This window comes from Vigna umbellata, chromosome 5 (assembly GCF_029865625.1).
Source record: "Vigna umbellata cultivar VRB3 chromosome 5, Vumbellata_1.0, whole genome shotgun sequence".
NCBI lineage: Eukaryota > Viridiplantae > Streptophyta > Magnoliopsida > Fabales > Fabaceae > Vigna > Vigna umbellata.
In genome coordinates, this window is record NC_142169.1 from 8,225,778 (window position 1) to 8,241,086 (window position 15,309).

At 31.6% G+C, this 15,309-nt stretch overlaps 2 protein-coding genes across 2 annotated transcripts; one reads left to right on the forward strand and one right to left on the reverse strand.

The window, feature by feature from the left end:
• Positions 1-754: 754 nt before the first annotated feature.
• On the forward strand, positions 755-5,408 carry LOC124838191 (putative respiratory burst oxidase homolog protein H). The gene is made up of 14 exons (XM_047313724.2): positions 755-1,235; positions 1,497-1,662; positions 1,754-1,802; positions 1,899-2,012; positions 2,105-2,917; positions 3,219-3,314; positions 3,396-3,511; positions 3,594-3,696; positions 3,808-3,896; positions 3,968-4,133; positions 4,278-4,415; positions 4,521-4,649; positions 4,917-4,995; positions 5,083-5,408. The coding sequence occupies exons 1-14, from the start codon at positions 869-871 to the stop codon at positions 5,190-5,192; spliced, it is 2,535 nt and encodes an 844-aa protein (XP_047169680.1). The 5' UTR covers positions 755-868; the 3' UTR covers positions 5,193-5,408.
• Positions 5,409-9,188: 3,780 nt separating this feature from the next.
• PRS (Homeodomain-like superfamily protein) lies at positions 9,189-10,556 on the reverse strand. The gene is made up of 2 exons (XM_047313725.2): positions 10,193-10,556; positions 9,189-9,765 (listed from the first exon to the last, which is right to left on the reverse strand). Exons 1-2 carry the CDS (start codon positions 10,553-10,555, stop codon positions 9,520-9,522), a joined length of 609 nt encoding a protein of 202 aa, XP_047169681.1. The 5' UTR covers position 10,556; the 3' UTR covers positions 9,189-9,519.
• Between the last annotated feature and the right edge of the window lie 4,753 nt (positions 10,557-15,309).

Here is a 15,309-nt window from a genome sequence, read left to right on the forward strand (position 1 = left end):
GAAAATGCATAAATAGTTAAACATAAAAATATGATTTTAACACATTCATTTTTTAGAGGAAGGAAGGTGTCTACTGATAGAAAGCTTATACAAGCAGTTATATTTATTTTATTCCAAATGAAAATTTAGGAGGGGAATTTACTATAAAATAGTTATTTTATAATTTAAAAACATTCATTTCAACAAGTGGACCTCAAATAAAAAAACGAAATAGGGTTTAAGCAATGATTCATTTTTTTTCAAGGTATGTTTCATGTTTCTCTTATAAACAAAACAATAACCCCTTGTACTCCACACACTATATTCAGCTATTTACCACCAAAATCTAATGATTCATGCAGAGTATCCATCCACTTTATTAATCTCTAATCTATGTTTAATTGTTTAATTAATTGTCTTTAGTGAAATCATCCTTCTAAATAGACTTTGTCACGTAGAAGTAAATAACGAATGAAAAAAAAAAGTGTAGCAATGAAAAAATAAAGAAAAGGTGGTGAAAGTGAGCACCTTTCCTTCCATAGTAGAAGTGACATTGGTGAGGGAAAAAACATGCAAAGAAAAAAAAAAGTTTGTATTGTAGGTATTTTCGTTTGTTTTCACTGTCGTTTATGGGACATGTTTGGTTGGACCGGACACATAAGTAGGTGGTTCAACCAACGTGTTTATCTATTATTAGCAAGCAACAACAAAGAACATTTATATACTGATATATGAGATATATCTCTGATTCCATTTTTGCCAATTTCATGTTACACCCTTCTCTCTTTCTTGAAAATTAATCCAAAACCATCACCACCTTGAAGTCCTACGCCCTTGTCATTATTAATTTTACAGAATCATAATCAATTTGGCAACTCCTTTGTCATTGATGTCATCAGACAAAGAAGGCAAGGATGAATCATCAACATGGATTCTTGAGAGCATTCAGATTCATCCCGCGGATAGGTCTATAAGGGATGAGGATGATGAACCATCCCCTAATGCAAGCCCGGTGCTAAAATCTCCCAGTGAAGGTTCTCAGAGCAATGTGAGGAACAGGAATGTCAATCAGGGGAATGGGGGGAGGAAGATGGTGAGGGTAGAATCAGGAGCAGCAAGAGGGATTAAGGGTTTACGGTTTCTCGATAGAACGGTCACTGGGAAGGAAGCAGATGCATGGAGGTCCATTGAGAAGCGTTTTACTCAACATGCAGTTGATGGAAAACTCTCAAAAGACAAATTTGGAATCTGCATGGGTACATTTTACCTCTTTTGTCTTGTTGGGTTTGCAATAGAACAAAACATGAATGCAGTTCCATAAGGTTTTTGGTGCCTTTTTCCGGTCAGAAATAGAGTTTTCCCTAGTAATTTGTGTAATTAAGTTTGCATGCCTTTATTAGAAGAGAACAACACCAAACTATCTATTAAACAGTATCCAAATTTTGGCCTTTGTAATGTATTTAGTTGTCATAATCAGTTACTAGTTTGTCTGATGAAATTTAAATTATTGTGCACAGGCATGGGACCAGAATCAAAGGATTTTGCCGGGGAACTGTACGAGGCTTTGGCTAGGAGGAGGAAAATCTGTACAGAAAATGGAATAACTTTGGCTGAAGCTAGAGTATTCTGGGAGGACATGACTAGCAAAGATCTTGAATCAAGGCTTCAAGTGTTCTTTGACATGTAAAGAGCACACAAACACTCTATCTGTATCCCTTTTGCATGTTGCATTCTCATTGAGTGGAGTGGCATAAATGAATTCAGTTATTTTCAGGTGTGACAAGAACGGGGATGGAAGGCTATCAGAAGAGGAAGTTAAGGAGGTAAGCACTAAGACCACTCATTCTTCTCATTATTTTATTATTTTTCACTCTCTTCCACTCTATGGAAACACCATTCTAAATGCCGTTGTTTAAAAGGTTATAGTGTTGAGTGCCTCGACAAATAAGCTAGGAAATCTCAAAACAAATGCTGATGGGTATGCAGCTTTGATAATGGAAGAGCTTGACCCTGATCATAATGGATATATTGAGGTTAGACAGGAACAAGTTCATACTGCTCTCTTATTTTCTTGAGTTCTGCATAGACCTTCATCTTTTGCATTCTCTTTTTTCTTCTTAAATAGATGTGGCAGCTAGAAACTCTGCTGAAGGAAATGGTTAGTTCTGAAGATGGCCCCAAAAAAGTTAATAATACTAAAGCCATGAATTTGAGCAAAGCTATGATACCGAGCAAGTATAGAACCCCCGTGAGCAAATACGTATCCAAAGTCACAGAATTTGCCTTAGATAAATGGAAAATAATATGGGTTGTGGAAATTTGGTTGGTCATAAACTTGGTGCTTTATATTTGGAAATTCAAGCAATACAGGCAAACGGGTGCCTTTCAAGTCATGGGTTACTGTGTCTGCTTTGCAAAGGGAGCTGCTGAAACTCTCAAGCTCAACATGGCTCTTATTGTCCTAACCATGTGCAGAAGAACACTTACGAAGCTAAGAGAATCGTTTCTAAGCCGAATCATCCCTTTTGATGACAATATAAACTTTCACAAGACGATTGCAGTAGCTGTAGTTATAGGTACTTTGATTCATGTAATGGTGCATATCTTTTGTGATTTTCCAAGATTAATATCATACCCAAAAGATCAGTTCATGGCAATACTTGGGGATGGTTTTAACTATAAGCAGCCTGATTACATCACCCTTGTTAAAAGCATTCCTGGTGTAACTGGAATTGTAATGGTCTTGCTAATGGCCTTTTCCTTCACTCTAGCCACACATTCTTTCAGAAAAAATGTTGTCAAATTACCTTCGCCTTTGCATCGATTGGCTGGTTTCAATTCCTTTTGGTATGCGCATCATTTGCTGATTGTTGTTTACATACTCCTCGTCATTCATGGCTACTATCTATTTCTCACCAAGGAATGGCAAAAGAAGACGGTATGTTTAGTTCTAACTACCAACAAACTACACCTTTTTATTTCAATTTTCCAGAAGTCTTCTCTTAAAATGCAGTTTCAACAGATTTTCACTTGTAAACTGATATAAATTGTGGTATATTTAGTGCTCATAACATATGTCATAGAACACTATCCACTTCTCATTTGTCGATGTATATATAGATACTTGGTATTCTGACACGACAACTCAAACTGCATGCCCAGTTTTACATCATTGAATTTTGGTAGGCCACAATCTGAAAATGTTTATAATAAGTTGACAATATCTTTGATTAATGCAGACTTGGATGTACCTTGTAATTCCCCTTTCACTCTATGCTTTTGAGAGAATTCACCCATTTTTTAAAGGTAAAGATCACCGAGTAAACATCATAAAGGTATGTGTCAACAACTTCTCCATTTCTCCATTGTTCTTCATGCTGAAGGACGGAAATGATCTTGTCACTTGGAAATTTCAGGCAATAGTATACACAGGAAACGTCCTAGCACTATACATGACCAAACCCCCAGGATTCAAGTATAAAAGTGGAATGTATATTTTTATCAAGTGTCCAGATATATCCAGTTTTGAATGGTGATTACCAATACTATTGGATAACAGTGATCATAGAAAATATTTTTCTGCAAAAAATTACTCAGATTGACTCTTGTTACAGGCATCCTTTCTCCATCACTTCAGCACCCGGAGATGAGTACTTGAGCGTCCATGTACGAACCTTGGGAGATTGGACTACAGAGCTTAAGAACAAATTTACAAAGGTGGTTTTTAGTCTGAACTGTGAACTCAAACCTATGTATTTAATTAGTCAAAGGGTCACAGAAATGCAGTAATTATTGAAAATCTTGTTTTACTAATACTCAGAAATGCAGGTTTGTGAGCCTCACAGTGCACAAACAAGAAGGGGAAGCCTTATGAGGATGGAAACTAGAGCACCAAGTTCAAGCTTCTCAAAACAAGGGTGAATAGCAACTCTTTGTTCTTAGCTTATCAAAATGATCTCCAAACATTGATATTATCTACTGTTTCCAGCATTAGATATCCAAAGATCCTCGTCAAAGGACCCTACGGAGCCCCAGCACAAAGCTACAAGAACTATGATGTCCTCTTCCTCATAGGTCTCGGAATTGGTGCGACTCCAATGATCAGTATTCTAAAAGATATGTTGAACCACATAAAGTTAGGAACTCCTATAGAAGTGAGTGATAAGGTTACATATACTTCTTTGGTTGACTTGGCAGCATGTCTGTATTTGAATTTAATAGGCATGTATTTTTATTGTTTGTATTTTATACATTAGTTCCAATTGAAGGGGTTAACATAGCAGGGAACCTATATGCAGGACTCAATCCAGGTAAATCAATCAGATGAAGCGAAGAAAGGTCCTGAAAGAGCATACTTTTATTGGGTAACAAGAGAGCAGTCATCATTTGAATGGTTTAAAGGTGTCATGGATGATATTGCAGATTATGACCACGATGTGAGATTCAGAACTAAACTCATAACTATTTCACTGGTTCTGTTCCCTCCATTTACATAATATATTTCACTGTTAGTAACTTTTTAGCCCGTTTAAATGATGCAGGGTATTATAGAAATGCATAACTATTTGACTAGTGTCTATGAGGAAGGTGATGCAAGGTCTGCACTCATTGCCATGATTCAGAAGTTGCAACATGCTAAGAATGGAGTTGATGTAGTTTCAGAAAGCCGGGTATTGATTTACCACTCATTTAGAGTAAAGACAAAACTTAGATACAATGTTACAGTAGGTGTTGTTGGTTCTGGATTCTAATTAGAATTGAAGTTTTATCTCAGAAGTTTTCCATGTTATTAAATTGTCATCTTATGTTATCCTAAATCTCATTGAAGAAGAACATTCACAACACCTATATAATTGTATCTAAGTGTTATTATCACTGTAAAAGCTTTGCACCATTCAGCCAAATCTTAAGCTTTTGTGATGTTATCATTTTCTCAGATAAGAACGCATTTTGCAAGACCAAACTGGAAAAAAGTGTTCTCACAATTAGCAAGCACGCATCAAACTTCTCGGATAGGTAACAAAGTTGTGATGCTTTTTTTTGTGAAATTCTGCACAAAAATCAATGAAAGAAATGAAAAAAGTATCTGCTGTTTTGATGCAGGTGTATTCTACTGTGGAAGTCCTACTCTTACAAAGGTATTGAAGAACCTTTGTCAAGAGTTCAGCCTAAACACATCTACCCGCTTTCAGTTTCACAAGGAGAACTTCTAAAGGAAAAATTCACACAGCATCAGAACTGAATTAGGCAATTGGCTTCATCAAACATTAGAAGATTATACAGACTGTATAGTGAATTTGGATTCAAACTTTTGTAAGTTTCTTGTATGTACTTAGATGTAAAATTTGTGTTGGTTTTACTTAGTTGTTTGTAGTGTTTGTATCTTATTTTCAACCTTTATGTCCACCTTTCTTAGTCTCTTCTAAATTTTTCATGCACAAAAAATTTGGTGTTCATCAATCTAACAGAGAACTTTGGGTAAATAAAACACGAAATCTATGAACGAAAACCGGATAAAGGAAATGTAAAGAAGTAGATTCTAGTTCATTCAAGATTAGCCCAGAATAAATTATTATCAATTTCATATTTTCCTATTTACTTCCGAGAACTATGGTACAAAAGTTAAAGAAAGAATAATAATTAATGATAGAGAATTTCACAATAAAAGATCATCTTATGTGCTATGAAACTTTCTCTATGCCTTAAAACTAATTTAGTAAAAGTTAAAAATCAACTTTTGAAAAAACTAATAGAACTGGATATTAAATAATGTCAATAATAAGGCAATGTTCCAACACATTCTCTCAAATGGAGAGAACTAGATATCTCGAATGAGACTAGATATTTGAAACTGGTTATCATAAAAAGGATGAAACAGAGATATAAACACAAACTTTCAATAAACAAAAACTGTTAGTTGTAAATACAAGCACACCTATACCTACAGAAGAACTGAACACAGAAACTGATTCTCAGAACCAAGGAAGACAGCGCATAGCAAACAAATTTCAAAGACTATCAATTGCTTGGCAGATATTGGGAAAGGAGGACCCACTCTCACCCAAAAGTGAAGAAGGGAAAAAACACAACCATCTGGTGGACATGTCCCACCTTAAACCCACCAGAAAAAAAGGACAGGTGAGTTAAATTGCTTTTGGAAAATAAGTTGAAAGTTAACAACCATGCAGTAGGACAGATTGGGAAAGCTAGCAATAAAGTTTCCCTTAAACATACATTTGACAATAACCAAATCAAAACTCTAATTTCACAGGAATATTCTTTAAATAAAGCACTTCAAACAAACCAAAAAAACAAGGAAATAAAAATAGAACTAAACAAGCATAAACAATAAACTCTTCTCTAAGAAAATACTTCACTTAGTCACATAGGAAAGACCATGACAGGATCTGCAAAGAAATTCAACCAAATAAAGTGGCAAGAGTTCATACAATAAAGAGATGTCCTTAAACATAAATGATCTAAACTAAAATCATCCCGATCCCAGAATAGATGAGCACATTTCAAATGCAAAGAAAAAGAAGTATAAAGAAAAGAGTCAAACCCAATAACCCTCACAATCAGCTGTGAAAAGACTGCAGCCACAACAGACACACTAAATGAGAGATTCTTGAATACATCAGAAGTATTACCGTAACATGTACACAAAAAAATCACACTACTCAAAGTCTCCACAACTACCCTCTACTTTACATCCACTTTTTAACATTAGCTAAAAATAACTCTCTCTAATTATTATCATTTTAGACTGGAGTCAAATTCAAACCTTTCATTCTTCCTACTGCTAGAACGAAGGTAAAATTAAAGAACTTAAAAATAATCAGGTATTAAAAGGTAAAAAAACAGCCCAGTAAAACGTAAGTTTTTTAAACAAGTATGCGTAACTCATCCTAAAAATTAAGATGTAGTTAAATCTGCTCCATAAGCTTCACCAGGAACCAAAACATTCGTCTGACGGAAAAAATTGATGAATAGACTAAAACTTGAGGAAGGAACATGGCATACCTCATATATAGGTTAGCTAGCAGCACCTGAAAAAAAAAAGTCTATCAAAAGAAGCTAGCTTCTGACGAAGACATGCATGTGTTAACAAATTCAGACAAAAGTTTGCATATTTGTGTGTGTGAAAATGTTACACAATAAGTATTAGGATTATTGTATAGGAGTTAGCTTAAATTTTGAAAAGTGAAAAATGGTAAGTGAGGAGAGAGAGTGGAATGGACCAAGATTTTATGTTCTAAATAAAACAAAAATAAAATATGTAATTAAGGTTTGTACAAACATTCTAGTACACTAATATTTTTTTATCTATGACAATTTATCTTGCAAATTATTATAAAGATAATTATTTTAATTAATTATAAAGTGAAGATAATAAAAATATATTTATCTTCACTTTTAAAATAAAAAATGCTTGAATTCAATTTTTCAAATTAGTACACACACACACACATATATATATATATATATATATATATATATATATATATATATATATATATCCAAACTATAGGTGTAGCATGTAAATACAACTTACAATCTTTTACCGTCATTATTGTCTTCTGCTCTTCTTTTATCTTGATGAATGATGAAATGTTAGTATGGTTTTTAACTTACGTGCAAAGACAAAAAAAAAATGGTAATATAATTGAATAACTTTATAACTCAATCCAACGGATACATTTATTCTAAATAGTTATTTAGTGAATAATATAATTGAATAACTTTATAACATAACTATTATATGAACTTTTTCTAAAGCTTAAATTATATTATTATAAAATAAAAAATTATAACATCCAAAATTGATTATTTTATATTCTTACTTTTTAAAAAAATAATTTTGTCAAAAATATTTATATTATAGAGAAAACATTGTAGAGGTTTGAATTTGATAAATTAGATTCAATGCATTTTTCAATGATCAAATCCTAAACTTTAGAAAGTGCCAAAAGCATTCATGTAGGTGTTCTAAAGTGTATCAGGGTACAACAATTTTTTAAGTTCAAAACTCTCAAAAAAAAAAAACTTTGTAACCAAATCGATTCTCTACAAATGATAGTTTTTAATTAGAAGTAGTTCTAATTTAGACAACTCAGTCAGTCATCCTAATATGATGATGCACACTTTTGTATATAATTCTATATATTTTAAGAACAAGATCATTTATTTCATGTTATTTTTCTCTCTGTGTTTACTATGTTGTAATAAAAAAAATCATGATTTTGTTACATAAAAGAACTATATCTAATGCAATTAATATATTATACCAACAAATTAATTTGTTTATTTTATATTTAATAAATCTTAAGTGAGTTAATTTATATTTATCATAAGTATCATTATGTATGGTTAAAGTCTAATAGAGAAATGGAAATAGGAAAGGAGTGTAAGAAAGAGATAAACAACAAAGTATATAACGAGACAAAAGAAAGAAAAGACACAGAGTATTACAAGACCAACAAAAATGTTATCCGAGGAAGAGGAATCCTATGTCTAAAATGAAACAAAAAAGAAAAAAAAATCAAAGCTCAAATAAATTTAACCAAGAAAGTATATAATGAAAAAAAAATGAAAAAATAAACCCAGTATGTAAACTAGTATTATGATTATTATAATTGAATGAAAAAATATAAGTAGCATTATTTATATACAACAAATAACTTTTTGAATCTTTGTACATTACAAAAAAAACATTGTGAATTTCGAGACCTCAAAACAACTCTTATCCAAATTCGCATGTGCTACCTATCAGTTTCCCTCTGCATGTAAGTGTTTTCCACATTAGCGATGCCACGTTAACACGAATGATCAGCGTCATCTTAACGATTGACAGTGTATATCTACTCTTTCTATGCTGTAAATGTGGTGTAATCCATGCTTAAAATGACATTTACCTTTTCACTCCCTCGAAAAAGTTACAACTTCAACAAAAAGCTGATTTACCACATGTCTATCGACTCTCTCATTTGCATACACAATGAGCAATTCGAGACTGATGAATGAAGAACACCGGTACACATTAAATGGACTTAAAAGAAAAAACAGGTTGGGACCATATCATATCGATACAAACATGCAAAAATTTCCCCGTTTGAAAGTTTCCATGTAAATTGAACATAATGGTCAGAACATATATTTATCCGATCGATAACCGAACTAATGACAAAACAAACAACAACAAATTTTTAAGATGGTTGAAAAACATTAACATTTAGAAATAAATGACATCAGGGTTCATTTCAATGTCTTGGTATCATCATACCAGGATATACCATATACCCACAGGATTTGTACCAGAATGAAAGTATCGAGCTTTGATCATTCTTTCACATGGTGCAACAACAACCAAAGATCCTACGTACAAGACTAAGTACTACTCTTGGTAATTGATACATTCCAGAATGATTAATTCATTTCCTAAGAATATTAAGCACACTGTGTTTGGAGATTAATTCTCTTAAGAAATAGTTATTAACATGAAACTTTCTTGAACATGCAGAAGAAAATGGAACAATAAAATTAGAGCTCCTTGGGTGGTGGAGCGGTGCAGTCTTCATCAGTTCTGGTGGTTGTGAGTGGAAAGAGATCAAGGGTCTTGAGGGGTCGAGAAGTGCAACATGAAGATGGTTGATTGTTAACATCCACAGGTGTACTCCCACCATTGTTGTAGAAGGTCACATCTTCCCTCGCCACCAGATTACTTTGCAGGTTATGCACATTCCATGCGCAATTCAATGCCTGTTCAGATGTGTTTGAAGATCCTCCCTGAACATATATCAAATGAGAAAAAAAAAAAAAAAGTTAACAAATATGGTTTAATTAATATTTTCCCTGACTTCAATTATAACTCAAACTTAGATCATGTCCTTTTGGAGATGAATCCGAAACTTCTTCCCCAAAAAACCGATCCTAATGCATGTGTGTCATTTTGTGCATTTACATCACTGATTTTAATTGCAGACACATAGGTTCCTTAAATAAACATCAGAAGTTGAATGAATTGGTTTCTGTAGCGATCGGTCAGAAATACCTCGAGTACATCAAAAACATTAATTTATTGTAGGAGATGGTAAGCCAGGAACTCCCATGCATGAGGCATCGGAGAGTTATCAGAGAAAAATATGAAAGAAACGAAGATAAATATAGATCAGTGAGAGGGTGTGTACATGCACGGTGGGAAAAAGAAGATTACCTGAAAAAGAAAGGTAGGTGGGTTATAAAAGGGAAAATCCTGGGTTGAAGAAGAAGGGGAATAAGCAAAAAAGTGGTTAGTGATATCTGGTGTGAGTTGGCAATGATGGAGTTGGAGTTGTTGTTGCTGTAGCTGCAGTTGCTTGGTGAGTTTCCTTCTGAGCTTCTGTCTATCCCTAGCCTTGTGGTTCTGAAACCAGTAGAACACATTCTTTCCTTCTATCCTGCCATAGAAAGAAAGGTGTGTGGTTATTTGCTGAATTTGTGAGGCACTAGGAGTTCTAATGCCACTCCTGTAGAGCTCCTCTAAGATCATGAGTTGTTCTGTGGTAGGGCTCCATCTTGAAGAACCTGCTGGAGACATCTTTTCTTTCTCTCTTTGATGAGTTTCTTGAGACAGGAGAGGGATGTATAAATAGAGGGACAGAGAGAAAGATACAGTAAAGAGGAGAGAAAGAGACAAAAAGGAAAGAGGTTGAACAGGTATAAAAGGGAGTGGTGAATTAGATGGGTAAAAAGTACTATAGTCTCATGCTCATGTTCCTTTTAGAGGAGCATTCAAGTGAGGCTTCAAACCATGCAGAGAGAGAGAGTGTGTGAAAAGAGATGAGTGAATGAAAAGAGAACTACTCATTCTGGCTGTGTGACTCATCATGACCTTATTATTAACATTTTTTAACAGAATCAACCAGATTCTTCCCAAGTAAGGCTAATTCAGTACTATATAGGAACACTCTTATCTTGGACAAATTGCCCCTTCTATCTCCTTCTAATTAACCACCCCTAATTCTCCTTCCAAATCACATTTGTCCCTCCTTTAACACTGTTGCTCTAGCCTGTTATTACTGTGCCAAAACAAATTTAACTGTCTTTGGAAAAACCAAAAAATAACACACACATTGTTACCCTTTATCTCTCTCATCTCCCATCACATGTTTATTTCCATCTATTCTAGGATTCTGTGAAAATACTAATTTATTCACCTCTACATTCTTGCAATAAATACTTTCTTTTGCACCAACAACCAACTAATCTTAAACTAATACATACAATAATTACATCCATCGTTCATTAAGACCACAAAATATACTACTTTTCCATAAATCACACATGTTTCAACTCTCACTTGTAATTCAATATCTTAATAAACTTCAATGTTTTGTTCAGAAACACATCTCTTAACATGGCTCAAGCATTTTGCAATTTGATGGCCCAAATAGCTATGTTTGATATCTAGACTAAAACCCAAAAAGAAAAAGCCTCCTGTTTGGTTTGTATGGTTGATGCCACCTGTCCAAAGTTAGCCAGAAGAGACAAATAACTTTGATGGTTTTTTGAGAGATGAATTTATATCATTTTTAATTCACAATCTCAATACATCAAGTTTATGGATTTCTTTTATACCGTGTATATATTTGACATTTTTATTCAACGTGTGGCATTTAAATTTATATTTAGATTATTTCGAACCAATTTTATTACTAATATTAAACTGGTTTATTTATTTTTTTGAAAGGATGTAGTAAGGAAGAGATTATGATACCAAGTTTAATTCTCGTATCACTTTTAGTTTAAAATTTTAAAAAATTGGTTCATAGATCCTTTCTTTTATATATTATTTAATTTTATGATTTTTGTTGGGTTTAGAGAGATCTTTTCTTTTATATATGATTTAACTTTATGATTAGTTTTATCCCGGAAGAGGTTTATCGAAGAAACAAAAACATTAATGAGATATGAATCTAATCGTATAAGATATTAACATTATTCTCTATCCAAAATCTTAAAATAATAGATTAATAGGTCTTTTACCTTTATATAATATTTTATTTTTTCATTTATATCTAATGTGAAACTTAAACTCATTTCAATCATTTCTAGTGATATAAAACTTTGCCTTATTTCGAACAATATTAAGAAGGGTTGTGTTTTGTGATTAAGGTAGAATAATGTAACAGTGATATTAATGAGGTTTGAAATGTGTGATAAGGAAATATATAAGTATATATATTTATGATATGAAGACAGTGTTAGAGACAGGGGTACCAAAGGTGAGACTTGGCAAAATGGCAAGTCACTGAAGTGGGGTCTCCCATTGTGTGCATATGCATGCTTCGTCCTTAGTGCTGACATTTTGAAAACGCAAGCATGCAACAGTTATGACTCCATAAATGCATGTTTCAGAGTGTCCAATGCCTTGTCCCATTTTGGTCTCAGAAGGTGACTTGTCATCTCTGTCAACATTCCTCTCCATCTCCACCGTCCATTTTCCATTCCCTCTCGTCACCATTCTCTCTCCGCATCACACAAGTCAACCACAAAACTCATACAACATCATCATCGTCATCGTCATCTTCTTCTTCTTCCTCTTCTTCTTCTTTCACCATGATAGATACTTCATTACGTATTTCGTTACTTGTGCTACAGAGTAGTTGTGTACTATTGTTTTGTGAAATGTCAATGCTTTTTAATTTATTACTATTCCATATCTTGGCTCAACTTACACAGTCTTATGGCTTTAAATCAACATGATGAATCAATGTGGGCCATTAAATCTTTCATGAATTTTGAAAATGATTGATCAGGCAAAAGTCTGTACTTGTCCGTTTCTGATTTTTTTTTAGTTTCTTCGGTTATCAGATTCTAAACCTTTTTCCAATCCATACTTTTACCTTTTACATATATCTTCATATACTCTTTTCCTTTCTTCTTATGCAATGTCACTTCTAATCATTTTCTATATCTCATGCACCCACTTTAGAATTACTTTTCTAATGTGTTTATCAGGTAACTTTCGTTCTAACTGGGTGCTAAGATGTCTGAAAAGTTTTCAAGTCTTATTTAACTCTCTCCTTTACTTTCTTTTCTTTTTTTTTTCTTTTTCAAATACAACAATTTTAAGATGATTTTATTTCTATAAGGAGTTGTCAAATGATAATTATTAGTATTAAAGAATATTATTTAATAATTCGTTATAAAAATAAAATGATACTATCACTAAGTATTTGTATTTATAAAAAAAAAGTAGAATAAAAATGTGTCAAATAAAAGTATAAGCTGTTTGAGTGTCCAAAAAAAATATATTATTGTCGTGCTCAAAATTACTTTATAACTATAATTTTTAATGAGGATACCTATAAAATACTTCCACTTAATATTCTATATAATAATATTTTAATCATATTTATTTTATTTTTTGATTTAAAATGTCAATATACAGTATTATATTATTATCAAGAGTGGTACCTGTTTCGCTTACGATCAATTATCATACATTTTTATTATTAAAAATATAATTTTTCATTACTTATCATGTGGGAGTATAAAAATAATTGTTGTCAATATATCATTTTGTTTACAAATATTGTTGATTTAAGTTTTACCTTATCTTTAGATGTAGAATATGTAAGGAATAGCTTTTATATATATATATATATATATATATATATATATATATATATATATATATATATATATATAATATATATAATATTTTCTGAAAAAATGTATTTTCTTAAAAAGTAATTAAAAAAATTAAAATTATAAGAATTTATAAAAGTAATTACTCAAATTAGATGATTTCAAAATTGTAAGCTTAAAAAATTGAAAATATTCATACTTTCTCCTTTTAAAATATTGTGTTCTTCTTTATAATCACCTTACGACTTGTTGTTAGTAGAAATATTGTCATAATAACATCATTTTCTCGATCAATGTTGATGAACATATCTTTTAAGTTAGTTGATTGTAATTACTTAAATCCTTGTCATCAAAATTATTTTTTTATATGTATAAGTCAATGTTTTGATATTAATTTTTTTATCAATTTCAACACCTTTTCTAAATTGATTTTTCTTGTTATTGTAAACATATTATTCTTTTGCCAAAAAATAATTTTCTTGTTAATATCAACATATGTTATGTTCAATTAATGTAACATAATGTTGTCTATTATCAACATAAATAAGGATTTTCTCAACTAATAATGTGAGGTTATGTTTCATCTTGTATTAACTACAACATTTTATCAACGTCAATAAAAGCATTTGACTAATGTTCGTCGAAGTTTATATGAATTTGTATTGACCTTGTTGAAATTGTTTATTTGTGAATATATAAACTAAAACTATTTCTTAATGTTGAATTTTTATCAATCAATATCGATAGAACTACTTTTATATTTATGGATGTCAACTCAACCTTTTATGTTAAAGTATATGGTTATTATTTTGGTCAATTTCTCGATAGTTGAAGTAATGTTTATTGAAATATTTTATTTTAAAATCAAATAAATTTCTTTATCCGAATTAAATATTAAAAAAAACAATTTTGAATGAGAAGTATAAAAGAATGGTTTTGAATTTCTTCAAATATTGTAAAGTTTTCTAAATTTTGTTCTTTTTCATGTCCATAAATGTTTTTAACATTTTTTTTATCTTCTGAGATAAATTTCTAATGTGAGAACTATGGAAGTTCCTTTTCATGTTCATCACTGTATTTGGCATTATATTTTTTTGGATCTTGTGAGAACAGTGTCTGAATAAGTAAAAGCTGTGTGTATGGGTTTTTATAGGTACGAAAAAAATGAGAAGTAAATATAAGTGATACAAAATAATTAAAATCTATGTAAGTAAAAATACATTGATTTTGTTATTTTTGCTGCGTGAAAATAGAAGGATCTAGACAGATAACCAAAATTCAAGTGAATGAGAAATATATCACTTCTAAACATTATCTTTAGCTTAACTTTGGCATATTTTCTTTGTAATCTTTTATATTTTGTTATTTAATTTATATAGTAATATTATATTTAATTGATTTATTTTTATTAATAATTGTAAAAAAATGACAGTTTTTCTCAATATCTGTTTATAATAAAATGGCTCAAAACTTGTTTTATGAAGAGTTATATCGACCAACATTATATGAACTACAGTTAAAGTGTCCGGTTCCTACCAATTATCCAGTTTCTGTGGTTCAATAGTCTGTTTTTGAAATATTAAGTAAGTGGTGATTTCAACTGTAGTGTGCTAAATAATTGAAACTCTACAATTTGTATAAAGAAAAATTAATTACAGAGTTATCAAGGTATATGAAATTTAAAAATTAAGGGCAAAT

Bases quoted from the DNA above. Each gene is read 5' to 3' on its own strand.
- LOC124838191 (XM_047313724.2), top strand. From the start codon at position 869: ATGTCATCAGACAAAGAAGGCAAGGATGAATCATCAACATGGATTCTT. The intron at 3,315-3,395 runs GTATGTGTCAAC...TGGAAATTTCAG, and splicing joins ACCGAGTAAACATCATAAAG to GCAATAGTATACACAGGAAA. The intron at 3,697-3,807 runs GTGGTTTTTAGT...TCAGAAATGCAG, and splicing joins TTAAGAACAAATTTACAAAG to GTTTGTGAGCCTCACAGTGC.
- PRS (XM_047313725.2), bottom strand. From the start codon at position 10,555: ATGTCTCCAGCAGGTTCTTCAAGATGGAGCCCTACCACAGAACAACTC. The intron at 9,766-10,192 runs GTAATCTTCTTT...ATATATGTTCAG, and splicing joins CACCTACCTTTCTTTTTCAG to GGAGGATCTTCAAACACATC.